The 26,180-nt window shown below is 34.2% G+C and overlaps 3 protein-coding genes across 6 annotated transcripts; 1 reads left to right on the plus strand and 2 right to left on the minus strand.

Moving 5' to 3' along the window:
- Positions 1–1,983: 1,983 nt before the first annotated feature.
- On the plus strand, positions 1,984–12,097 carry LOC105162151 (putative chloride channel-like protein CLC-g). 3 transcript variants are annotated; one of them, XR_847822.3, is made up of 8 exons: positions 1,998–2,345; positions 3,207–3,407; positions 3,771–3,948; positions 7,488–7,750; positions 8,083–8,352; positions 8,466–9,594; positions 9,956–10,268; positions 11,100–12,097. XR_847822.3 is itself a non-coding variant. In XM_011080117.3 (7 exons), the coding sequence occupies exons 1-7, from the start codon at positions 1,999–2,001 to the stop codon at positions 10,070–10,072; spliced, it is 2,505 nt and encodes an 834-aa protein (XP_011078419.1). In that variant the 5' UTR covers position 1,998; the 3' UTR covers positions 10,073–10,465. The 3 variants fall into 3 exon arrangements, 2 of the variants coding, with proteins under 2 accessions (XP_088736578.1, XP_011078419.1); XM_011080117.3 differs by lacking the exon at positions 11,100–12,097 and having other exon boundaries at positions 9,956–10,465; XM_088880452.1 differs by lacking the exons at positions 8,083–8,352; positions 11,100–12,097 and having other exon boundaries at positions 1,984–2,345; positions 9,956–10,465.
- LOC105162181 (aluminum-activated malate transporter 12) lies at positions 11,053–15,997 on the minus strand. The gene is made up of 6 exons (XM_011080148.3): positions 15,619–15,997; positions 14,278–14,418; positions 13,884–14,156; positions 12,178–12,308; positions 11,947–12,090; positions 11,053–11,806 (listed from the first exon to the last, which is right to left on the minus strand). Exons 1-6 carry the CDS (start codon positions 15,923–15,925, stop codon positions 11,177–11,179), a joined length of 1,626 nt encoding a protein of 541 aa, XP_011078450.2. The 5' UTR covers positions 15,926–15,997; the 3' UTR covers positions 11,053–11,176.
- A 2,898-nt stretch (positions 15,998–18,895) lies between these two features.
- Positions 18,896–25,384, minus strand: CRCK3 (calmodulin-binding receptor-like cytoplasmic kinase 3). Of its 2 annotated transcripts, none has more exons than XM_011080115.3 (8): positions 25,173–25,384; positions 23,920–24,358; positions 23,534–23,782; positions 20,936–21,219; positions 20,195–20,360; positions 20,020–20,109; positions 19,378–19,673; positions 18,896–19,256 (listed from the first exon to the last, which is right to left on the minus strand). In XM_011080115.3, the coding sequence occupies exons 2-8, from the start codon at positions 24,167–24,169 to the stop codon at positions 19,047–19,049; spliced, it is 1,545 nt and encodes a 514-aa protein (XP_011078417.1). In that variant the 5' UTR covers positions 24,170–24,358; positions 25,173–25,384; the 3' UTR covers positions 18,896–19,046. The 2 variants fall into 2 exon arrangements, with proteins under 2 accessions (XP_011078417.1, XP_011078418.1); XM_011080116.3 differs by lacking the exon at positions 25,173–25,384 and adding an exon at positions 24,743–25,118.
- Between the last annotated feature and the right edge of the window lie 796 nt (positions 25,385–26,180).

Genomic DNA, 26,180 nt, shown 5'->3' on the forward strand with positions numbered 1-26,180 from the left:
TTATTAAATAACTTATGCTCATAAATTAATGAAATATTATTATCAAATATAATACTCATATATAAAAAATTAAAGTCGGATGGTTCAAATAAAGACAAATATATCAATTAGATTTTATTAGTTTTGGTATTCTTTATTTTTAATTTTTTATTTGAAGGTAAAATGGCCATTACATAAAAAAGAAAATACAAAAAAAAAAAAAAAAACGTCAATTGGGTACCAAGTGATATTAACGGTGAAACTCGAAAATTGATTGAGTATTTACAATTACTCGGGTACCAACGTTACAAAAAAATTGATTATTCCCCACAAAGTAAATCAATACTATCTAGTACAATAATTAACCACGTTAATTATTTATAATAAAAAATTATATTTTTCTAATGCAATATGACACTAATGACCAAACTCGATCGGACGACAATATAAATTTTAATCTTATTTATAGTAAAGTCACGTGAACTTGTAAACCCACTTCAAATTATTTATAATTGATTATGAGATAATTAATTTAAAAAAAATTATTTTAGAAAAATGGCCTAAATGGGATAAGAATTTAAGTTTATTTTTAATTTAGTCCCATTTGCTATATTTTTTCACATTTAATCCCATTTATTTTATATTTAATCTCGATTGACTTATAACTGACTTGTAGTAGGTCAAATAATTTTCTTTTGACCAAATTATCTTCATACGTCTTCACGCATTAATGCATGTGTGTAAGTCAGTAATAAGTCAATTGAGAGTAAATATTAATTTTCATTCAGTTTTTTTTTTTTTTAGTTAATATCGATAAATTCAATGAATTTTAACTGATGTGGGACTTATTTATTAGGTGAAAGCAAACTTTATGGTTGTTAGATATAATTTTTCAAACTACGAAAAGTTTACATACAATTACACAAAATCTCAGAGAATAAGAGTGTAATAATCCCAATTATTATTATTATTAAAACAAAATGATATTAAATTAGTGGCAACATGATTCTAAATTCTAATAATCCCAGTTCTGGAATATTCTAAGATTGTGTATCCCAAATAGATTCCAACCCACTGCTCTCGCGAAGTTTCCTCACTTGTTCTTTTACGAGAAGATTCCTCTGTTTTCAGACTAAACTTATCTGCTCCTTTCACTTTTCATCAACTCTTACTTAGATATTAAAGTTTAAGTATAATTACATTTTCTCCCATAAAATTTGCTATAATTATATATCGACCCTTTATGATTTTAAAAATTATATTTAATATTTTTTAAATTTATTTTTATGCAATAAATAAGTCTTTTCTATTAGTTAAAATTTATGACATGTGATAATATTAAAAAAGTTGAATAAAAAATTATATTTATCCACGATTGACTTATTGCATATTGAGCAAATTTTCGATTGTGTTTATAGTATTCTTAGAATGTTACGTGTTATTTTATTTTTATTTATAATTTTAAATTATAAAAAAATATTTATTATATGTGTGCAAAAATGGGGTGATGACTGTTAGTATTTTTCAATCAAAAGTGGTTGGATATAATTGGAAAAGATGTAAGAGCTAATTATAATTTCTCTTTTTGAGATTTGGTGCAATTATATATAAACACTCTGTGGTTTGAAAAATTACATTTAACACTCTTGAGTTTTGTTTTCATCTAACAAAAAAGTTCATCAATTGGTCAAATTTCATTAAATTTGTTGATATTAACAAAAAACTGTATGAAAATTGATATTTGACCTCAATTGACTTATTATAAGTCAAAAAAATATTTTCGAACTAAACTACTTATATAACAATGACGTTATACCTCCCCACGTACATTAAAACTTGATAATGTATGATGATAATTTTGGTTAATATAGAGAGTTATTTGTTAGATGGAAGTAATTTCAGAAGTATTAGATATAATTTTTTGAATTATAAAAAATAATTATATTAAATTTTGGAAGAGGGAGGTGTAATTATCCAAAAATGTAAATAATAAAACACAACTTGACCTGCCAAAGAATTATGAAGAGAGTGTGTGGGGAATCTCTGTCTGCACTTCCACACGTTTTATTTGCGGCCAATCTTGATGTGCTCGCCAACTGCTTATCCTTCACTGCACCGTATTTATTGTTGCAGTTCTCTGATTGTCCTTTTCTCGGAGGAAACGGTTGCTTCTCTCTTCTTCTGTACGGGCATATGATGCTGCCGGCACTTCCCAACGGCATGGAGTCGGTGGCGGACGAGGAGTTTTCGGAAGTGCTGCGGGAACCGCTGCTGCTGCTGCAGGATCAGCGGTCGCGGTCCAATACGACGTCGCAGGTCGCCATTGTTGGCTCCGATCTCTGCCCCATCGAGAGCCTTGACTACGAGTATGCGATTTTTGCGGTTTTTTTTTGTAAACTTCGCGCAAGCATCGCCGGTGTGATTTCATTTTTGCTGCGATTATAACGTGCGTGTTGTTTGTTTTGATGTGTGTGCATGTGTTGGAGTAGGAGAAATGTTGTGGTTGTGAGTTATTGTCCAAATTTTTTAGATTGGAAGTACGTGAATTGTTAAATAATTTGTGTGAGTGAAATTTGCGGGAACGCGCATGTGAAATGGGTAATTGATGTTTCCTGAGTAGCTTAGTAGAGTGTTTAGTTCGTGGTAAATGGGAAGTTATCAACGATTTGTGGAATACATTCTGCGCTTGAATTGAAGTGCAAAGGACTATGGGAGACGGGTTCTCAGTTATTTCAAGGTTTAATAGCTATAAACAGATTAGAGGACATTATGATAGTTAATTGCGCGAATTGAAAAAAGTTATTCTTTTTGAAAATTACTCATTTCTGTTTGCGTTGAACACGCTAAAGCTTTTGAGTTCTTTGGTCTTGGAGGTTTTCATCTCAATTCTAAAATTGCAGGAAATTGATTGCAATTCACTTCTCTTTCATTCGTTTCCCCTCAATTTTCAACTTTTCTCAGACATTTAAATTTTGCAATGAGATGGTAAAGTGAAAGCCTCCTTTCTTCTAATGCCAAAGCAAGCTTTATACTATCATGTCTTAGCCTTTTGTCTGAGTTATCCATTAATCCAGTGGACATAAATCGTGTTCAATTTTACATTGATCCTACCTTAACAGGGAAATTGATTTGAGAATCATCTACCTCTTGTTCCTATTGCTTGTCCTTTGGCTTTTGGTCATCAGACAGCTTTTGCCATCTAACTGAAGTGAAGTTTTTATTTGCAGGATTATTGAGAATGATTTTTTCAAGCAAGACTGGAGGACTATGGGAACAGTTGATATATTTCAGTATATATTCATCAAGTGGACACTTTGTTTTCTTATTGGAGTTATTGTGAGTCTCCTTGGGTTCCTCAACAACCTTGCCATTGAAAATATAGCTGGTGTAAAGTTTGTTATAACCTCCAATATGATGTTGGCTAGAAAGTAAGAAAATCTCTTGTTTTTTAAGTTCACATGCTTCCGAAATATGTTTATCTTGTCGAGCTTCAGTTAAACCTTCTTGGTCTATGGTTATTGATTTCTTCATCATGCCTTTTCATATGCATATCTTTCAGCATTACTAATTACTCCATTTTTGGAGGTCTGTAGACCAAACTGAAAGGAAAAGGTCTATTTCATATTTGGTTGAGATCTTTGATTCTGTTATTTTGCTCAGATCTAGATTGATGCCCCAACCTGGGGATTGCTACATTTTCTTCCCTACTCCCTTGTCTCCTTGCCCAATTTTGTTGGGAGGGTATATGTGTATACTCCTGTATATTTATCAGGTTTAAAATCTGTGGACAGGTTTGTTGTTGCTTTCATTGTGTTTGCTTCTTCAAATCTTGGCTTGACATTTTTATCAAGTTTGGTCACTGCTTTGATAGCACCAGAGGCTGCTGGTTCAGGTATACCAGAGGTTAAGGCTTACCTGAATGGTGTAGATGCACCTGCAATATTTTCGTTTCGAACTCTGGTTGTCAAGGTATTTCAGAATTTTGTTGAATTGTGTTCTCTCAACATATATATATGTATAGGTATATATATATATATTATATAAGGTACGTATGTATGCATGTAGATCCTTTTGTCTACTCACATAGATTTATGTTACTGGAAGCTTGCCAAATTAACTATTTATCTGTATGACTGAGTATGCATAAATTTGATGCCCTGGTGTTGACTGCATTTCTGAACCTTGATTAGACCTATATAATTGTGCCATCAATATGAAATGAATATTACTCATTATTGTTTGCAAATGATACACCTGAATGTCGTGGTCTCCTCGAAAAAGTGCTCTAAAGGAATGCCTTTATCGAGGGGAGGTATGGTGTAACATTTAGTATATTCTTTTGCTTGCTGCACTCAAGCTGGAAAAAGTTATACTTTTCTATTTCATGTCCTAGACCTTCAAAATGTGCCCCAATTCATGCATGCCAGTTGGTTGGAGCAGCATGCCTGCTCTTAGTCTCTTGAGGTTCATCCTTAAAATATCTGATAACCCTCTTCAGTCAGTTTGCCGAAAAGGATAGCAAAACACCCAACATTGCTGGAACCCCTTCAGTCATTTTCACTAGCTAGGGAGAGGAGATCAACCTTTCCAATTCTAAAAAATGTGTCCATGTCGAGTTCAAGAACCAGAAAAAATCCCACGTTTGCTAAATTAACTAAAAATAGCCAAAACTCTCATTCATTTCTTGTTCTTTTTTAGTAGTTCTCAAGTGAGTGAATTCTGGTCTCTGCCCTGTGAAGAGACAATACAACTCCCCCCCCCCCCCCCCTCTTCTTCCTTTTTCCTGAATTCTTTTTTTTCTTCAGAATTTCTATCTTTCTTTCATTTTGCATGGCATTGCTTTACATAAAATTTCCCCCTTCATCTTTACTTATTTTCCTCCCATAGAGCACTCCACCCTTCAAATGATCCTTTTATTTGTGATAAAAATTAAACTTTTTTCATCTTCGCTTAATGTCCTTCTTGAGTGCAATCGACCGTTCAAATGATGCTTTGATTTGTGATAAAAATTAATTTGTATATAAGTCCTTTAATTTGAGAAATATGTTAAGAAATATATACTTGAATATTGTTGTTTGTTGCAGTTAGGAGTTTCACTTTTCCAACATTTTTATGTGAAATAAATTTTTCATAGAGGTAATTATTTTCTTGAGTATGAATTTGTCGGAGCTTTTTTTTTCTTTAATAATTGATGAATGAATTGTTTATATGTTGTTGAAGTATATGTGACTTTTTGTAATTTGTAAATACTTTTCTTTATATATGTTGAATGAATTCAGGTATTTTGTCTAAGTGTTTGTGGTTTATTGCTGTTAAATTTAAAAACAAAAAAATTTGGTTAAAGTTAGGAGTTTCCATTAATTTCTCTTTAAATTCAAAAAAATATTTTTTCATTATTTTCGAACTTATATTTATTTTTTAAAATTTAATTTATTTTTGAATTTCGGTATGTTGGTTTCTAAAACTTCTGTTTATAAAATATATAAGATGTTATTTTTTTAATATTTTCTTTTATTTAAGTAAGTTTAGTTTTGGATACAATTGTCTCTGTAAATGTAATTATTTTTTATATAATGATTGTTTGAAAATATAACATAGCTTTTATGTCATATATATGAACAATTCTTTTGAAACTATAAAATTAATTATATTTACATAAACAAAAATGTTGAACAATATAATATTATATATACTTATATAATGGATCTTAGAAAAATATATTCTGAAATTAAAAAATAAAAAATGAAATGTTTTAAGAAAGGAAATATAAATTCAAAAATAATAAAACAATTTTTGTAAACTTAAAGAGAAAAAATGAAAATCTTAAGGCAATTCTTTTTGTTTTTATATTTAACAACAACAAATTACCCACAAACATAGCAATAAATCACATGCATTTCAACAAAATAATTTGAACTCATCTGAAACAATCTTTCACTTAACATATATATAAAAAAATATTTACAAATTACAATAAATCATATACATTCCAAAAAAAATATGAACAACCGTAAATTGTATACAAAATATAAACAATTCATTCAATAATTACGAAAAATTTCCACCAAATTCATTCGCAAAAGAGAATAATTTCCTTTATGAATAAATTTATTTCATGCAAAATGTTGTACAGAAGTGTCGGACTGCAACAAACAATAAAAGCACCATTTATTCAATTAAATACTTCTTAACATATTTTTAACTAAATAGAATTATATACAAAAAGTTACCAATCTTAATAAAAGAAGAGAAAATAAAAAGGACAAAGTTCGTGTCAAATGAAAGAAATTTTGGGAGAAAGAAGGAAGAAGTGAAAGGGAGGAAAAAGAACTAGGGTCAGGGTGGGAATTGAGGTTGCTGCCTTTAATGCAGCAGCTGGTCAATTTGACCAACCCTTGCCTTTCTTTTTTCCCCAGAGAAGCGCGGTTCTGTGAATTTATTTCTTTAATTTTAAAGAGAGTTCCCCACGTTATCTCTCTTTTTTTTCTTAATAAATAATTGGCAGTGAAAGTATTTTTTGGCTTTTTAATCTCCTCTATAAAATGGTCTGGATATCATTTTCTCAAATGCAGGTTAAAAGGTATTTTTATCAAATCAACATATATGTGCTTGTGCTTTAAAAGGGGCTGAATGATTCATGTTTTCAATAAATGGACCTTGCTTAGCCATCACTTCCCTTGTCATAAAGTTCAACACATTTATTCCTTCTCTTGTGCCACTACTCCATACTACCGTGGCTTCTATTCTCTGACTCTTCCATTTGGATACTAATATTACCACTTTCAGTGGCAAGCCTTAACCGCCATCAATTGAAATTCAGCCTCTGGACATGGAACATTATGAAAACAGCAGCTGAGGAATGCATTTCAATAATTTGGAAAACTGATGCTATAGCTGTTATTGGTGAAATCAATATGACTGTGTATTTGCTTTTCATTTCTCTCACAGCACTTAGAAAATATAGATTTCAATCAGGCATTAAGTAACAAGCGGTGAATGAATGTGCTACGGCTGTAAATCCTCTATACTTTTTGTAAAACCATTATCTGTAAAGGGAGAGAAACATTTCCATGCAGCACAACTGGAATGCAAGAAACAAGCAGGAAAGAAGGTCTTTTCTTGTTATTACATAACCTTCATTATCTACTTATATTGTTGGATTCTCTCTCAGCCTAGAGAGTAAGTCGTGCGAAGTGCACTTCTGAAGGATAGGGGATCATGGTAATTGGAACAGGATGGGCATATAGGATCTGAGTGTCTTTGGTCCATCAAACTGCAATGTTTCTTCCACCAATAGGAGGCATCTTACTAAATTGCCTTTGGGAAAGTCTTAAAAGCTCAGGAGAAGTGTAGCAAAGCTGCAAAATTATATATCTGAAGTTGAAACCAAGAATTTTAAGTCTTCTCTGTTCTTTTGTCTTTTTCCTTCTTAAAAGTCTGTATCTATACCTTTCTCTTTTTTCTTTTGAAAGTGTTGAAGTCTTACCTGAAGGTGATATATGATGCAGATAGTTGGAAGCATTTTAGCTGTGTCCTCATCTCTTAATGTTGGAAAGGCAGGGCCCATGGTCCATACTGGTGCCTGCGTAGCTGCAATAATGGGTCAGGGTGGGTCAAAGAAGTTTGGGTTGACATGCAAGTGGTTGCAGGTTCTCAAAAATGATAGGGACAGGAGGGATCTTGTGACATGCGGATCTGCTGCAGGGATAGCTGCTGCGTTTCGTGCTCCAGTTGGTGGGGTTCTGTTTGCTCTTGAAGAAATGGCGTCTTGGTACTATTACCTTACCCGTGATAGTTTAACTTTGCTGTACTCCTATTCTTAAGGCCCCAAGCCAGATAAGTTTTCTTTGGAACTGATCATTTGTCAAATGACACTGACTGGAACCATGTTAAACTGTGTCCTATTTGGTGTTTTCCCTCTGTTTTAGCTGCTCTATTTGAGGCACAAATGATGAACAAAATAGATGCTTAATCAGTGATGATAGTAGCAATAAAAATACAATTGCCTGATTACAGGGAACAAAGTAGATACTTTGGTTAAGGTAATGATGTGGTTATGCTTTTTATAATGTTGTAGAGGTTAGTCTTGACTTTCTCCTGTAGGTGGAGAAGTGCTTTGCTGTGGAGAGCTTTCTTCACAACTGCTGTTGTTGCTATAGTCCTTCGGGGTCTTATCGATGTCTGTTTGAGAGGTGAATGTGGACTATTTGGCAAAGGTGGTCTGATAATGTATGATGTCACCTCTGCAAATATATCCTACCACCTCAGGGATGTGCCTGCTGTTCTTCTTCTTGCAGTTATAGGGGGCCTTTTAGGAAGTATCTACAACCTTCTACTAAATAAGGTTCTCCAAATTTACAATATGATTAATACGTAAGTGTTTCAATTATTTCTTGCCATACTTGTCAGTTACATCAGATTTCCTTTTCAACCCTTCGAATTATTCCCAGATACAAGTTCAATGGTTTCTTTATTGTCTGTGACAGGAAAGGAATTGCTTACAGGATTATATTGGCTTGCTTCATTTCTATTTCCACTTCTTGTCTTCTATTTGGACTCCCTTGGATTGCTTCTTGTCGACTGTGTCCGTCTGATGCATCAGAGCCTTGTCCAACAATTGGTCGGTCTGGAAATTACAAGAAATTTCAGTGTCCCCCTGGTTACTATAATGATCTTGCCAGCCTCTTTTTCAACACAAATGATGATGCAATCAAAAACCTCTTTAGCAAAGGCACTGACACTGAGTTTCATCATTCATCAATGCTTATATTTTTTACTACCTGCTTTTTTCTTAGCACTTTCAGTTACGGGATTGTGGCTCCTACTGGTCTCTTTGTGCCAGTTATTGTGACAGGCGCAGCCTATGGACGTTTCGTTGGGATGTGTGTCGGTTCTAATTTGAATCTAAATCATGGCCTCTTTGCAGTTCTTGGTTCTGCATCTCTTCTTGGGGGATCCATGAGGATGACAGTTTCCTTGTGTGTGATTATTCTCGAACTGACTGACAATCTATTGCTGCTGCCACTTATAATGCTTGTTCTTCTCATTTCCAAGACTGTGGGTGATGTATTTGATGCAAATATTTATGACATCATAATGACTTTGAAGGGCCTTCCCTACTTGAAACCTCATGCTGAGCCATATATGAGGCAATTGACAGTTGGTGATGTGGTTACAGGCCCACTTCAGATTTTCCATGGCATCGAGAAGGTTGGTAATATAGTGCATGTTCTCAGAACCACAGGGCATAATGGGTTTCCTGTGGTAGACGAGCCCCCCCTGTCTTTGTCTCCCCTGTTATATGGTTTAATTCTCCGAAGCCATCTTGTTACATTGTTAAGAAAGAAATTGTTCTTCAAAACACCCACTCCAGTAGGCCTAGATGCCTTCTTACAGTTTTCAGCTGATGATTTCACAACAAAGGATTTGGGCCATTGCGATCAAATTGACGATATAGAACTGTCCGAGGAAGAGATGGAAATGTTTGTAGATTTGCATCCTTTTACTAACACATCGCCCTACACTGTGGTAGAGACCATGTCATTAGCGAAAGCCCTAATACTCTTCCGGGAAGTCGGTTTAAGGCATCTCCTGGTAATTCCCAAGGTTTCGGGGGTAAGATGTTTTCTGATACCAAAATTATCAACTTGGTCAGCTTTTGTTTACTCTTATTGAACAACCTTCTATTTTCTCCTTTTCTGATGACTGAAAGACGTGATGTTTTTAATAAATGCTCATTATAAATACTGAATATTTCTTTTGAGTGTAAACCCAAGAATATCATTGTCAGCTGTTTTGACTCTCTTTGTTTTCTAACGACTCATCATGGATGACAGAATTATGCATCAATGAAATTCCTCCATAACTATTTGTGATATATATATGTATATATCCAATTGTGTTGACAATGCAATGCATTATTGAGCGAATGTTGGTTATATTCACCTTTCTAAAATAACGTGCTTGCTTCTTGCAGAGGCTTCCAGTTGTGGGTATATTAACGAGGCATGATTTCATGCTAGAACACGTCCAAAATCTGCATCCTCGGTTGTCACGCAACAGGTGGAGAAGGTGGAGACTGCAATTCTCTTAATTTTTGAGCTGACAACTTATTGACAGAATTCTATCAAATTGCTGGACCACGTGCATGAAGATTTTGTTCATAACCTCAGTTGTACAGTCACCAGATGATGCACCACCACTTTATTCTTTTTCCTGGTATCAGGCAAGCTGCAAGAGATCTCCAACAATGGCATTCGTCTCGTAGGTTTGGAAACATGAGCTGATCGGTAAGATGAAAACTCTGTCCTGGTTCAACTTTTATGATTTCGTAGTCAAGCCATCTGCCTATATCTCATCGTATGTTAGGCGATCCCTTTACAGTAGTGTTTCCTTCTTGGATTTTAGCGAGGAAACCATTGTGTTTGGAATGTTGGATTTGGATTTGGCTAAGAATTTGAGATAAATGGAATTTAAGTTCCTCTGATTTCAAAGCCACGTACTTCATATCTCTTATTTGGATTTATAAGGAATTTGTACAAGAATTTCAAATTCATTTGGTGTTTATAAAGCATTTCAAGAGAATTTAAAATGACTAGGTAACTGAGCGGATTTAAAATGTATTGATTTATTTTATGAGCTAAACAAGTTAGACGGAATTCATCTATAAATTTTAAATCCACAAGACTCGATGCAGATGCACCCCAAGGGAAAATACTTTATTAAATGATGTGTTCTCATGACTTAGTTTTTGATACTTCTCCGTTACCTTCTTCCTCACCAAAACCCAAGGTCTAAACATAGTATGTAAAACCTCGCGGTTGGTCGAAATTTCAGCCAACATATGTAGCTGCACATTTTGGTTACTGAATAGGAAAAAAGTTCAGAGGCTGAATCACTAAATTTGATCCCCAAGTGCTTCATTTGCTGTTTGTGTACCTAAATTGTGGCTTCAACTGTGGTCTCTATCTCTCTCTCCACACACACACACATCAAAATAATGAGGATCCGCTTCTAACGTTCACCACTAATTTTTTTTTTTTTTTTTTTTTAAATTTTGGCACTCACCAAGAATTTCATATAGTAATTCATACAAATTAAATACCCAAATTTGTTTACAGATATACCATCCAGCCTAGTATACAAGGGATACCCCCAAAACGAGAAATCACACACACACACACATTGCTCCCCATAATCAACAATCTGCAACATGGCAAGGCAAGTGATTCTCCATCGGCACTGGACCACTCCCATTCTCAGGTTTCTGGCGAACTACACTCATCTGATCATCTCCTTCACTGAACTCTCTGAAGTTTGCCACCCTCCCCAGCTCCTCCACTTCCTCGATCACCAGGTCAAGCCTCGCCACTGCCTCCACCAGCAACGACGCAAAGGCGGCAAATGGAAGTGCCTCCGAGAACTCCAGGCTTGTTATGGAAATCTTGCTTAGGGTTGGCCTCAACACCTTCCTCTCCGCGGCCTCCACCCTCTTCGACTTCTTCCACTCCAGCAATGCCGATGAATCAGTCTTAACACTTGACAAAGAGACTCCGGAGTACTTTGAGGGTTTTTGGCTGCTGGCTGCAGCAGCCAGGGCGAGGTCGTTGGTGGTGGCGTTGGTGTTGCGGCCAAGGAAGAGGCGAGGCTGGGATCTCAGGGTGGCGTCCAGGTCTTGTAGGGCTTCGTGGAGGTGGTCGGAGAGGATCATGGGTGAGCACTGGCGGTGCTCCCTAATGCTGTTGGCTAGTTCTTTCAGTGCTTTTGATACCTCTCCGGCCACCCGAATGCATGGATCTTTGAAAAGAGCTCGAACTGACGTTGGAGTCTTGAGGTTTCAATCAAATCATGCGTGGAGAAGAATGATTATGATTAGTGTAATGATCAGAACGAGTGTCTTCAGAAACCAAATTTAACACACACACACATATATATACATATATAGTAAACAAGAAGAAGAAGTGGGACCTGAATTTGAGTGTGAAGACATCCATGAAGAGCAACGAGGGTGTAACCAAAATGGCGAAGAACGTCTCCCAACTTGACATACTGCTTCCATGGGAACTTGTAACAATGCCTTGAATGGCATGGCTCCCAGCTTGCATGCAGTGCCTGCTCACCCCCCCACCCCCCATCAAAATTTCAATTAATCATTATAAGATAAATAGGACACACACACACACACACAATCACGCATACCAAAGTCTCATCACTGGATTTAGAATCGAGCACGGCCTTATAACCCTTGTAGATTGGATCCTCTGACATTGCTCTATCTTCCCCTTCTTTTGCTGCTTCTCCACTTCTGTTGAAGTATTCATTCACGCAACCTGCAATGTTGCTTCACAAATATTAATTGCCAGCATTTGATGCCAAATCAAACTATCAGAATTGATCAAGAATATAAATGTTTTTGTGCCACACACAAGAACACACGATTGCACGAGTTACAAGCTATCAGTATGCTAACGTATGTTTTTGCACATAATACAAGAAAATAGATCAATAGCCACAAAAAAATTTTGATGCTAAAATTAGTGTTGAGCTAATTAGTATGAAAAATTCTTACTAAACACGTTAATCTATATCTTCTAATACAAGAAATTTACTTGCTAATGAATTTAGCAACGAAATACTTAAACAATTTGTTGCTAAATTCATTAGCAAGTAAATTTCTTGTAGGATTTTCAAGAATTTTTCTTATTAATTAGCTCGATCCTGATTTTCTTTCGTGGGTGTTAGTCATTTTCTTATAATGACAGTTCAAGCATATGTCTGTTTTTGTGAACTTGTTGCCCAGTTTGTGAACAATATTTTGGTCCCCTTTTTGTGAAGCCAAATGTGAAGAACTTTACATAATTTTGTATAACTTTGTTCCAAACATAGTTCTCAGATTACTATATTAATCTATATTGAAACTTATTTCCTGTATCTTTATACTGGGAAAAAATAAAATTTTGGTCCTATAACTTTGATTTGAATTCCTTTTAGTTCTTTAACTTTGGTAATATTAGATTTAGTCCTTTATCTATTAATTTTTTGTAAATTTGGTCCTTTAGCCTAATTAAAACTCGTTTGCCCTTTTGATAATAAAGTCTAATAATCCATCCTAATACTCTTAAAAGGGCTAGCTAGCATGCTTTTGAAATAAAACTAAACTCTCTATAAATTCGTACCTTCTATGTGAGCATTAGTTACAAGATGCAAAATGAATGGAGATGAACTAAATTTGCTCTTTAAAAAGCTGCGCAGGGGTAAAATTATTCGAAAATTGGGTCAGAAGAATAAAATTACATATTTATGAAAGTTACTGAACTAAAACTAAAATGAATAAGCTTAAAAAACTAAAATTAATAGTAGACAAACTTAAAGAATTAAACAATAATTTTTCCTTTTATACCGTGTTGTTAGCTTATACTATTACAAATCAGTCAAATTGATATTATACCTACAAGTCATTTATCAAGTGAAAACAATGTATATGAGCTGATGATATGGAAGAAAAAAAAAAGAGTTATGAGATCGCACAAAATTAATGAATTATGAGTAATTAATTGATAGTATTTTGTAACTGCAGTCTCTAAATGGATAGCCTCTAACATACACGTATGACATAAAATGCACTTTATGGTTTACGTACGTGGCTAGCTAGGAGGTTGATTGGATGATTCACCAGCAAAAAATTAAATTCAAAAAACCCTAATTTCCTCTACATCAGCAATATTTTGTGAATTATAAAACTTCAGTGATTGGGGTCCTATAATTTTTAAACATTATTGAACTATGGCTTATAATATATCATTTCTATAGCTAGAGTTCTTAAATTGCCACCCCTTTAACGTACGGGGCAGGAAATGCAATTTGGCCATATAAGTATGGTATGAATCATGAGCTTGTACGATTACCTTCTATGGAGATAGCCAAACCCTCAAGCTTAGACACAGTAGAGTTATGGAGATCTTGGCCCGACCAGTTGGGGAAAATCAATAGGCTCATGAGAAGGCAAATCCCACAGCCTATGGCGATCGTGTACAAGCGATCGTGCGCTATCTTGTGCACGCTATGAACTCGAAAGCTAGAGACGGTGATCAAGTTGAACGTCAAGAGGAATATCACCACTCCATAGTCGTAATTCTTCTTTATGTAAGGGAAAAACCTAATGTACGTAGCTGCCATCCCTGTAGTTCAACAAACAAGAAAGCACATCGACGTTCTGATCAGAGGCAAATAAATTAACATACATAAAAGCGCTAGTGATACATATATAGGGACAACACTTATGGTCAATTTATAACATACCAATGGCAAAAATCGCAGTTCCAATAAATATAGCGCGAAAAACTCGACCGGACTCTTGAGCTATGTACTCTATCAGAAAAGCAAGTGATCCAGCTAACAACGTGCCAATCCCTCTGTTTAAACCTTTGCATAATGTTGCCCCTACACATCATTGAAGATCAAATCAAACATAAGATTGGTGTCAATGTATCAAACCCTAGTTGTTTTTTGAGGATTGCATTTTACACCTATGAAAATAGTAACTAGCACAAAATTTTCATGAACAAATAAAATGACAATGTCCCCTCAATTTTTAGAAGGGAAAATACAATTTTAGTCCTCTGATAATACTTTTGGTTCTGCACAAATTGATTATTTCAATTTAGTTATGTAGCTTTAAATTTTTGGCAGTTTTAGTCCTTTTTTTTTCCGCTAGAATCTCCAATTTAATTGAATTATGTGCAAATTACATGCAATTTTTTGATTAATTTGATCGAAAAATAACTAAAATTATTAAAATCTTAAAATTAAAGAATTAAATAGCGAAAATCGATTCATGACAACAAAAAATGTTAGCCATTTTATATGACTAACATTGTGCTTTTCCCTTTTTAGAAAGAAGCTCACTAGCTACCTTTAACGTCAAAGTGTTGCTTCGGCCGGTCGTGTTCTCTTTTTCATACAGTTTTTTTCACCTATTATTATCTTTAAAGGAGGGTTTTTGTTTTTTGTCATAGCTAGGCTCATATATCTATTTTTGTTCTTGCAATTTTGTCACTTTGGTGCAAAAACGTCCTACAATTTTGTAACATTTTGCAAATTTGATTTTTTCGGTGCCGCATTTTGTAAAAGTTGCTGGAATAAATCATGTGTCACAATTTTTTTTATTTTCTTTTAATTTTTCATCCACGTCGGCAAAAGTGAATGAAAAAGAACAAAAACCCCAATGTAAATGAACCACGTGAGACACACATGATTTATTTCACGATTTCTGCAAAATCGGCCATTAGAAGAACCAAAATTGTGAAAGATAAAAAAGTTATAGGATTCTTTTACAACCCTTACAAAGATAAAGGATAAAAATGCCAAAATCGCGATGGCACATGATTTATCCCAACAATTTTTGTAAAATTCGACATTGAAAGGACCAAAATTACAAATCCAAAAAAATTACAAGGCTATTTCACAACTCTATAAAAAAAGAATAAAACAAGCAAAATATCAAAATTACAAAACCAAAAATATATTTAAGGGTTTGGTCATATTATGCTGACGTGATATGATACACATTGAGACGATCAAACATTCTATGGTGGCAAGTGGTGCTTATGAATGAATGATTGAAACTAGGTAGGTACTGACCAGCAGTGAACTCGAGCACAACAACAACAGTCATGACAGCCCAGATTGCGCTCTGTCCGATGCCTTGGAACAACGGCTCCATCAAATACAACAAGGAAACAAGCGTCAACGACAACCCTACTTTGAGTGAGTGGATAAGCCTTCGCGGATCATCTTGTCCCACCCGACATATCCTCCTCCATCCCCATCCTCCCAATCTCCTCGTTTCTTCAATGAAAACATTGCTTCGTTTCTTCATGGCGTCGATCTTGCCTCTCCATTCATAAGGGTTTTCCCCACCAAACCCCATTGCAATACCAGAGTACATTTGTTCATTCACTCTCTCTCTCTCTCTCTCTCTATATATATATATATATATATATATGTGTGTGTATATACACGAAGAGTTATCGAGAGGTTTGGTCATGAAGGGGGCAAACAACATTTTTTGTCCCGCAATTTAGGACTTTTCTACTTTTGGTCAATTGGTTACGTGATTATCACTTGTGATTCTGTAATTTCTAAAAGGTAGCACTTTTGATCTCATGACATATTTTTGTTAAAATATTAACGGAAAATGCCACGTGTTTAGCAAATGCCAGTTAGAGCCTTTACACTTTTAATTCCATATGTTACAAAATTATCACTTTTGGTCATAACTTTAATAAAGTAGAACTTTTGATTTCATACACTTAACGACCACGTAGCATTCTTCCGTAAACATCTAGTGAAAATGTATCGTGGAACCAAAGTTGATACCTTTATAAAATTATGGGATCAAAAAAAAAAATTTCGTAATCAATAAAATTAAAAGTAAAAATATTCTAAAAAAATACTATTTCCGATGATGAACGTGTGGGGTTTGACATTTCTTGGTAAAGTGGAGGAAGTAAGAGGGTAAAAGTGATGTTTCTGCGTTTCACAATTCACATGCATATATGCTTTTCCTTCACCTTTAATATTTAGTTGATGATATTCACATGCTCTCCGTTTGAGTAATAAAGTTGGGCTGTGCCGCTTGTGCCAATATTTCGCCAACCACAACTGATATTTTGCAACCAATCATGTTATGGATCTAATTTGCACTACCAAAAAAAGAAAGATTTATTAATGCAATGCAAAAAATATGAAATTTATAACACTGTTTGGAACGATTATTGTAACTATTGTAGGACAAATAATCTTTGTTGACGTATTGTGGCTGATAAATTGAATTTTGAAATTTTTATAACGGCAGTAGAATTACAAAGGTCGTTCTAAAAATATTCGAAATGGTGGTGTTCGTAAAGGCATTACAAATTTTAGGCCGTTATATTGAAACACCTATTTGGCACGGCTCACATTGATTTGTAATTGTCCATCAGACTGTAATAAAAATTATTCCAAAAATCGTGTAAAAAGTCGTTACACATTTGTAGTATAGCATGTTCGTTACAAAAACAGCTACAGAACGGAGGCCGCTGAAAATAAACAATGTTATTTGGGATGGCCTAGTTCGCAATGTAACGACCACGCAAAATATTACATTCTAGCTCTCGTGTAAAATGCTGTTTGAAGTTTGTAATACTACCTGGCTAGTCCAGAAACCGTCCCTATTGGTACGACGTTTCTATGAAAGAAAACAATTTTTAGTTACGAAGGATGGACCAATAATGACTTAGTCTAACAACTATATTTTAACGGCTATTTTTGTCGCCCCCAAAGCCGCTCGCAAAGCCGTTCCAAAAAATCATATATATATATATATATATATATATATCGCATGTTGTTTTCATTTCATTTTATTTCTTCTAGAATTCATTAACCGCACTCACTTGCACTTACAATGTCTCTTTGATTTCTGAGCATATGCACTGGATGAATTAAAATTGCACCTGATTTAACTCAAGCTCATTCGAGGTTGATTTGATTATTAGTAAAATCAACCTCAAACATAGATTTTCAAGTTCAATAGTTATTGAAACAAACTCGAACAATAAAACTTCGATAACTTATTTACAAGTCTAGGTCAAACCAACTACAAATGTAACACTTAAGCCCGTTTAATTAATATGATTAGTATAATAAGATTATTTATCATGCATAATCACATGTTTACGTCACAATATTAGAGCTTAGTATTAATCAAATTCAGTTTTAACAAGGATTAAAGGCAATTTTAGTCCCTAACTTCAGGCAATTCTCATTTTAGTCCCATAACTTATTAGGGTTCCATTTTAGTTCTCTATAACTTAAAAAAGCTCAATTTTGGTACACATTTGGTCGAAAATTTGCCTCAGTCACCGAAAAAAGTCACATGGCCTTCACGTGATTTTTTAAATTGGGGGTTTTGTTTTTATTAGCCTAAGTTATAGAGGACTAAAATAGAACCCTAATAAATTACAAAACTAAAATAAAAATTACCTGAAGTTAGAAAATTGTCTTTGATTCTTTTAATTTTTGCCTTACGTGTGAAATACATGTATGCTTAAATGAATGTACTTTAAATTATAATAATTTAATTTAATAACAGATATATAATAAAAAATTATTTTAGGACTTAATATTTGAATTTTGATTTATTTATTAAATTTAAAAAGTAGAATTTTTGTCATACTTTTATAAGTTTTTTAATAAAATGAAATCTTTTTTTTTCTTTTACTTAAATGTCTATTGTGATCTTCTGAGCCATATGGATGTAGGAAAAAAAAAGGAGACATTCTACAAAAATTATTATTTTAAAATTGTATTTCAATAAATATCAGAGAGTTTTGTATTCTTTTATAATTTATTCACAAGCCTCAATGTTAAAATAAAAATAACTTAAAAAATTATATTTTAATGGTCGTTTTACATTTAATTATACTTTGTAATTCCTCCAACCAAATATATTATATTATCATATGGATGTCACACATACAATAAATCAAACAAACACTATATAATGGATGATGAGACTAATTATCATTCAACTTAATCCTATCACATTAACTATATAATTGATTAACAGTTTAAGAAAATTATGAATCACATAACAAATATATTTCACTTGCTATATTGATTCGATTAGGCCAAACGTAATTTAGATTAAAAAAAAAATTATAATGGAGAATTCTTGTTCTGAATTTGAATCCGCAATACCGGAATCAATCAACAAGTATGCAATATACTTGTAATATATTTGATGTCTAAAATAAAGATTGATGAACATATGACAAGAATATTGCACTTACGGTGTGACTAATTCAATTCAACTTCAGTGAGTGAGTGTGTGTGTGTGTGTGTGAGAGAGAGAGAGAGAGAGGGTTAACAAGAAGAATGGAAAGAAGATGAATATTTACTAAAGGCAACCTGAATTAGAAACATGACAAATTCTAAGATTTCCTTGAGAACCAACTGATACAACCAATTCTATCACACTCTGTTGAAGAAACCATCCACACATCACAACTTTGTGTTCATGCAACCAATCACCCTCTCCTATCACTTCTCAAGTAGTCCATTCTAATACCCCATAATTGCTCCCCTACTGCTTTCATGTCCGGACGATCAGCTCGTGTAGGTGCAGCGCATCGGATGGCCAAATCAAACATCTTCACCAGGATTTCCTCGTTTATACTTTCATTCATCAGAGGGTCTACCATCTCTGCAAATCGTCTTTCGTTGTATTTTCGAAATACCTGCATATTTATATATGCAATTATGATGAAAGAAAACAAGTGGTTCTACAACTGAAACTAGATTGTCCAAGGCTCTTGCTCAAATGAGTCTGATACAGCAGATTTATAAAGAAAAGCTTACCCATTTAATTGTCACCCTCTCATCAGGTGGTTTCTTCAGGTCCACAGGTCGGCGGCCAGTTAAGATTTCTGCTAACAATATCCCAAATGAGTAAACATCGCTTTTGGTTGTGAGTTGATATGTTCTCATATACTCAGGATCCAGGTAACCGACTGTGCCCTTTACTTTGGTTGAAACATGTGTTTTGTCAGAGTCATCTCCTAGCCTCGCAAAACCAAAGTCTGCAACTTTAGCTCTATAGCTTTCGGTCAAGAGAATATTGGAGGACTTAATATCTCTGTGGATAATTTGCTTCTCTGCAATGAGATAAAAAAAAGAAGCCATGAACCACCAGAAAAATGAAAGATAAAGACAGCACGCCAAAAGGTAGGCCAGATTGAGAGAAGATATTGCTGACAAAGGTACAATAATTCAAGAATATAGTACGATGATCGAACTTATAATTTGCTCTATGCACACAATTGAAAACTAAGTGAATTCAAGATTCAGAGCTGCTCAACAAGATCATGTCCCAGTTCAGTACATCAGAGAACTTTGTCTTGGTGCAGAAATCATCTGACTCTTTCCATTTTGGTAGAAGTTCTTCCATTATTTTTCCAAAACAAATTAGAAACAAATCGTGTCTGTAGAATTAGTTCTTACCTGCATATAGATGGAGATATGTTAGGCCATGAGCAACATCAATGGAAATCTCAAGGCGCTGATTGAAATCCAAAATCTTCCCCTTAAGACCTACGAAGAACATTAGTCAAGATGTGGCATTATAGTGGTTGGATGAGGAGAAAATTGGTAGCATTGCCGGGATTTAAAGCTTTACCATCTAGATGTTCTCTGAGGGTACCATTGGGCACATACTCTGTGATAATCAGACGTTCCATTCCTTTTTCAACATAGCCAAGATGCTTGACTAGGTTCCGATGATCAATTTTAGCCAGAAGTTCAACTTCACTTCTAAATTCAGTGTGTAGGGCAGAAAAATGTTCCTGCGTTTGTTCCCACAATGAGAGAATTATTGACAAAAAAATTCATGAGAGAGGATCACTATGGAAGAATATATATTTCTTCAGCTTGATGCACTATTTTCAGTTATATGTAAGAAAACAAAATAACACAAGGCAAGGTCAAAGTTCCTTAAAAAATTCTCAACATATGTCATAAGCAACTGTAGGATGATAATTTAAAATAACTGCATGAATTTACTTATCCAGCATGCTGCGAATTCCTCAATTTGAAACTAACAACATACCACTATTTTACTCAAGACATAATGATAATTTCATTTGATAGGCAAATGTTAAATTTATGAAAGTATACCAGCATAATGACCTCAAGTCAAATGCCTATCTACCTATCAGCCTATGTATGTATGGAATTCTGGGCAACATCAAGAAAGCAAGGCCTTTGTTTATATTCCAACAGGAGACCCATGCAACAAAAAGCCTCTGTTTATACTCCTGGGCGACAGCCAATTCAAGCAATTCCTTTCAACAATTAGAGCTATGAGCTGAGGTAGCAGAAGCTGCAAACATGGGCCTTTGCAAAAGAATCAGGTTAATACCTTTCTTGCTCGCTTGATAGCAACAACCTGGCCATCGGGTAGCTCAGCCTTGTAGACTGTTCCAAACCCTCCTTCACCTATTCGTAATGATGGAGAGAAATTATTTGTTGCCCTAGCAACTTGGCTCATATTTAGATGAATGGATCCAAGCCTATTAAGTTTTGGTGACATGGAAAATCTTGAAGGACTGGGCGGAACTCTCATTGGACTGGGAGGAACTCTCATTGGACTGCCAGGAAACTTCTCAGAAGCAGAATTCATTTCCAAAGATGAAATTGAATCCACTACAATAAAGAGCAATATTTTGTAAATACAGAAATGAAGCAGTATGAGCAAAATCTAAAAGATATTAGCAGTTCCTTGCCATTGAACATGAAAACTGCACCAAGAGAAGATGCTATGAAAATATAGATAGATAAAACCAGACATTTTCATAATCAGGTATATTTTTTTATAAGTAAGCTGCCATCACAGATTTTTATAAGGTGGGTATACACTACTTAGGAAAATGTTTGAGGAGAGCTTCCTGACAACAAAGTTTAAACCTCAATATTGGGTCATATCCCACTAAAAATGGAACCAGCATAAATTAATCCAACTCTTTTATTTTTATTACTACTAAGTTCTGGGTAATTCAAATCTTAATGCATTTTAAGATTTTCTCCTTAAAGTAGTAAAACAGAACATTTTGGATGAAAGTTATAGTCCACTTAAAACAGAAAGGTACATGATACGATGATGTTGGTTTTTCTCTTCTTTCTTTTTTTAATGAAAGGCATCGAATAGTTAAAGACAAAAAGAGTTTTTCTGAGGTGGATAATACAGGACGCAATCCAAAAGGGAGGAAATCGTTGCTCTATCTGTTCTATCAATCTCTCTATCCAGAAGTTTGTTATTCACTATAAATTTGCATAAACACAATATACAAGAAACTTTAAAGATGTATGGGGTTAGTAATCTATGATTGGTTTTGTTTACTGACATAGTTATAGATGTATAAAGATGAGAAAGATATGTTTGTTTTTTTTTTTGGACGGGAACAAAATTTAACAAAAAGTATAAACCTTTTTTATATTTTATTCTCTTCTTCACTTCTTCTTTTTCTTTTAAATTTAAACTTTACTTAATTAGAATTACATAATATATATTGGATAAATATTTGTAACGATGGTCTTTGTCTGTGTATCTTTGAGGATGTGTATACTATCTATGTGTACGTGTTGTGTTTCCACGGGGATTGTGTTTGTATTTGTGTGTGCATTAATATATATATATATATATATGTATATGTGTGTGTGTGTGTGTGTGTGATGTAAATGTTGTAAAGAGAAAAGTTAAAATGGGGAGAAAGAATTGTAACTTAAATTTTAAACAAAAGGGTTAAAAATCCACATAATCTTTTTATTTTTGGACCTCTTTTTTTTCATTTGGCTGTCACTGAAGCCGGGGAGAAAGTCCTTTTTTTTCCCAACTACTACTTTTTGTCAGTATAATTATCCCAATATTGAGGTGATCGTAGTTTGACTATTTCTCAAAAAGTCTTAATTATTTATCCTATATAATGATTGGATAATGTAAATTCATACACTAGTGTAATAATTTGAGTATGTTATATGTAAATATAAATTTATATTTAGTGACAGGTATAAAATATGTCAACTACTATATACATACTAGTCGAGCCCACTCGATGCGTGTGAGAAGTAGGGGCGAAGATTTATTTGGTACTTGGTTTAAGTAATTACGGGCATAACTATATAAGTGAGAAAGAAAGTTTAATTTCATTTAAGCCAATAAAAGGATGGCAAGAAAAATATTTATTTGAAAAGGGGCTGAGATTTTATTAAATAGTATATAAATATATGAATCATGAAATGAATGCATATAAATAAGTATAGTAAAATCATTACAATGTATATATGTATGTCAGTCATATTTTATGAATATTCACTATTAAATTCTTCCATCCAGTAATGAACATCTTGCTGCCTCTAAAAAATAATGATTAAAGAATTCACAGAATTATATTTATATTCACCGAAAAAAGATTCTATTGACTTATTATGGTAAAAATGTATGACTTTATCATAAATCTCAAAATTCTAACTAGAACCTTTCTTTTCTGTTGAGTATGCAAATATAGATTAATATTTTGTTTCAATCTAATTGTAACACTTAAAATAATACCAAGAGAAAAGGGGAAAACAGAACCGGAAACCGAAAACCATAAAATTCAAGAAAAGCGATAAATACAAAAAGACATGAAGCCAAAAAAAAAAAAAAGAATAATTTCAGAACCCATTCATTTTGACCTTTGTATGGTGCCACCAACAATTCTTTTTTGTGCAGAAACTACTCTAAGGAGAAAGAAGGTGAAAATTATGGGCTAAGTTAACCATATAGAAAACATATATTATATAACCTAATCACATATGTGCATGAAGCATTTTCTTGCCAGTAAAAGAACCATTCATTTTTATCACACATATCTCCGAGAAAGATAACCTCCCATCTTCTATTTGTTCATTAGTGCTTAGGAGACGACAAAGCTGAAATAAAAGAATTGTAAGCATTTGAACAATGGAAATGATTACTCACTTGAAATTGGCTCCTTAGAGAGAACAGTATGAGCAGCTTCTCTTTTCCTTGCTTGGAAGCACGGACAAAAGAATGCACAAGATAAAAGGAAGAAAGCTGGTACTGCCATGGCCAGCATTTTGGGTTTTAGTATCGAATCATCATACTCATTCTTTCTGTCCACAGATGTTTTATCATTACCAACCTCACTATATCCCTCTCCAACCACAGTTTTCAAAGATTTTCTTCCTGCCAGCAAAGGCAATTTGTCTGCAAGATATAGGAAAAGTTATCTACTTATAAAATGAAGTATTAGTACAAAAACCAATTGTATTAAATGTTGACATTAGCCAAACACAGTATTTGGATAGATAGCAAAATATTCAAATGCCATAGTTTCATGATACCTAATGACTGGCAGTACCGGTCTCGGATATTTTCCGGGATGAAGCAATGTCTCTCATGATAGCCTCTCAAAGTCTTACAGAAGAAATATCTGTCCACCAATTTCCCATCTATATGAAACAATTCATGACCAGGATCATCCAAGTGGCTGATATGGTATGTTCCACAGGCCTTTCCATGCTTCCACAACTCAGAAGCAAATATCCTAGGTGATTGCACAAGCATGAAAAGAATCAACAAAACCAGTGCCATTTTCAACAAAGAGCCGCGGAAGAATCCCCTCAACTATGAATCTCCACAAGGAGGCACAATGTTTGACTCTGTCCAGCTAGGCAAGTCAAAGAAACGCCGCATGAGTTCAATTAGAAAGCTCGAAACTCAACGTCCGTTTCAAGGCTCACAAGTTCATCTGATCTAGCAAGTGCAGTCTCCACAATTTACCTGATAAACCAAGAGAAAAGGCCTTCATGAACTGATGCAGAAACCAATAAATCAAATAAAGAAAAGGCACATCCAGAGTACCCTTAACTTCAAACTTTCTAGTATTTGGACGAAAATTTGACAGTTCAACACTGGCAACAAACCATCACCGTAAATTTCCATCAAAAGACACCAAACCTTGAAAGCATACAACGGAATCGAAGCATTTAGTACTATTGCACTAATTTCAAATACTGGAATCGAAAACCACAAAATCAAACTGAATTCCAAAATACCCATCAAACAATTCATACTGAATTCCGGATAACCATCAAACAATTCAAACTGAATACCAAATAACCATCAAACAATTCCTGCTCTGCAGATGAACAAAACACCAAGTACCTGAAATAATACCCTCAGACTTCCAACTGATACTTCCTGAACTCAAAGTGGCAGTTTGCACATCCCAAACACATGCCATCAAGATTCCATCAGAAATAAGATCACCAAAACCGACAAACAAGACAAAACCCAAATCCCAGCACAGGCCCTTAAAACCTCAGAATTCCTATCAACCAATCAATATACCCTACCAATACAATGGATTAGCAACCACCAAATTTTTCTCACCCAGCTTTGACCAGCACTAGTACGTATAAATCAAGCCCAGATCACAAAACCTCAGCTAAAACCCAAGAAAACAAACGAATTTTACATAAAAATTCATATATTAGTTCATATTTCCAAGAACAAGCAGAAACATCTCATTTATCCATATAAATATGCGGGCAGTTAATACAAGTCAAACATTTATTGAAGTCAAACATCAAACCTGATTCATAAAGGCGGCTGCCGACACAGAAACAAAAGAAGTTAAACTTATGCATACATCAACATATGGCTATTTTGGACGTATAATTTAATTCTGCTAGTGATAATGTCAGAGAAAACTCAAAGGGAGAGTTAGATAGACCGGCCGAAGGTGGAAGGATCGCAGAAAAATGGTGGGCTCCGCTTTCCATGTGTGTAGACATTTTGCTAGTTTTTAGTCTTTGGTACTAATATTCAACGAATCCGAATATAGTTTGATGGAGTACAGGTGGGAAATTGTTGACTCGTTGGAGAAGTTCGTCTACTTTCTTGGGCAAGTTTATTGGGTTAATTATTTAAAATATATATATATAACTTATATAAAATATTTAATAAAAATATGTTCATCCGTGACTTGACTTAAATTTTTTTTATTTTACAAAATACACATATCGTGAATTATGCAATGCCAACTCAAATGGCAAAGTTGTAATTGGTGGTGTTGCAATTGTTACAGGTAAACTTTAATTATAACTTATAGACAATTATTTTTGTTATAAATATTAATTAATAATACATGTTTGTATTATTTATATAGATTTGGATATGGTCACTGATCACTCCACTTTACCCGGACTTAGTACGAAACGATTATATATGGGCCAAGTCCAAACAAACAATAATCGCTGACTCCTATTAGCACAGTATGGTGCTACATGAAATTGTGTGAGTACACCTTCACCCGAACAGTACGAGCTACTGTCCGAATCATAAGAGATATATTGGATGAAATCAGACGGGTCAAGTAACTTTTATTTAATATTATACGTACATTTATATCGTGAATTAAATGTGCACTAATTTACATCATTTTATTTATTACAGTTCATCTGACAGTCGGATGACATGGATTCATATGTCATTATGGCTTAAACCGCTGATTTAAACCCCCAACTGTGGAGATCATTATGTCATTGAGTAATCTACGCAATAGTGGAAATGAATCGTCCAAAACGGGTCCTTTGCCAAT

The sequence above is a fragment of the Sesamum indicum genome, linkage group LG5, assembly GCF_026168435.1.
Source record: "Sesamum indicum cultivar Baizhima isolate 11 linkage group LG5, ASM2616843v1, whole genome shotgun sequence".
In the NCBI taxonomy this organism is placed as follows: Eukaryota; Viridiplantae; Streptophyta; class Magnoliopsida; order Lamiales; family Pedaliaceae; genus Sesamum; species Sesamum indicum.

What these genes read in the sequence shown, in the direction of transcription:
- CRCK3 (XM_011080115.3), bottom strand. Translation starts at nt 24,169, where the DNA reads ATGGCACTGGTTTTGTTGATTCTTTTCATGCTTGTGCAATCACCTAGG. An exon ending in CCTCAGAGAACATCTAGATG is followed by an intron (nt 20,110 to 20,194) that starts GTAAAGCTTTAA and finishes TGTTCTTCGTAG; the next exon opens with GTCTTAAGGGGAAGATTTTG. An exon ending in ATATCTCCATCTATATGCAG is followed by an intron (nt 19,674 to 20,019) that starts GTAAGAACTAAT and finishes ATCTCATTGCAG; the next exon opens with AGAAGCAAATTATCCACAGA.
- LOC105162181 (XM_011080148.3), bottom strand. Translation starts at nt 15,925, where the DNA reads ATGTACTCTGGTATTGCAATGGGGTTTGGTGGGGAAAACCCTTATGAA. An exon ending in TGTGCTCGAGTTCACTGCTG is followed by an intron (nt 14,419 to 15,618) that starts GTCAGTACCTAC and finishes AATGATGTGTAG; the next exon opens with GGGCAACATTATGCAAAGGT. An exon ending in AACTGCGATTTTTGCCATTG is followed by an intron (nt 14,157 to 14,277) that starts GTATGTTATAAA and finishes GTTGAACTACAG; the next exon opens with GGATGGCAGCTACGTACATT.
- LOC105162151 (XM_011080117.3), top strand. Translation starts at nt 1,999, where the DNA reads ATGAAGAGAGTGTGTGGGGAATCTCTGTCTGCACTTCCACACGTTTTA. An exon ending in ATCGAGAGCCTTGACTACGA is followed by an intron (nt 2,346 to 3,206) that starts GTATGCGATTTT and finishes TTTTATTTGCAG; the next exon opens with GATTATTGAGAATGATTTTT. An exon ending in TAATTCCCAAGGTTTCGGGG is followed by an intron (nt 9,595 to 9,955) that starts GTAAGATGTTTT and finishes TGCTTCTTGCAG; the next exon opens with AGGCTTCCAGTTGTGGGTAT.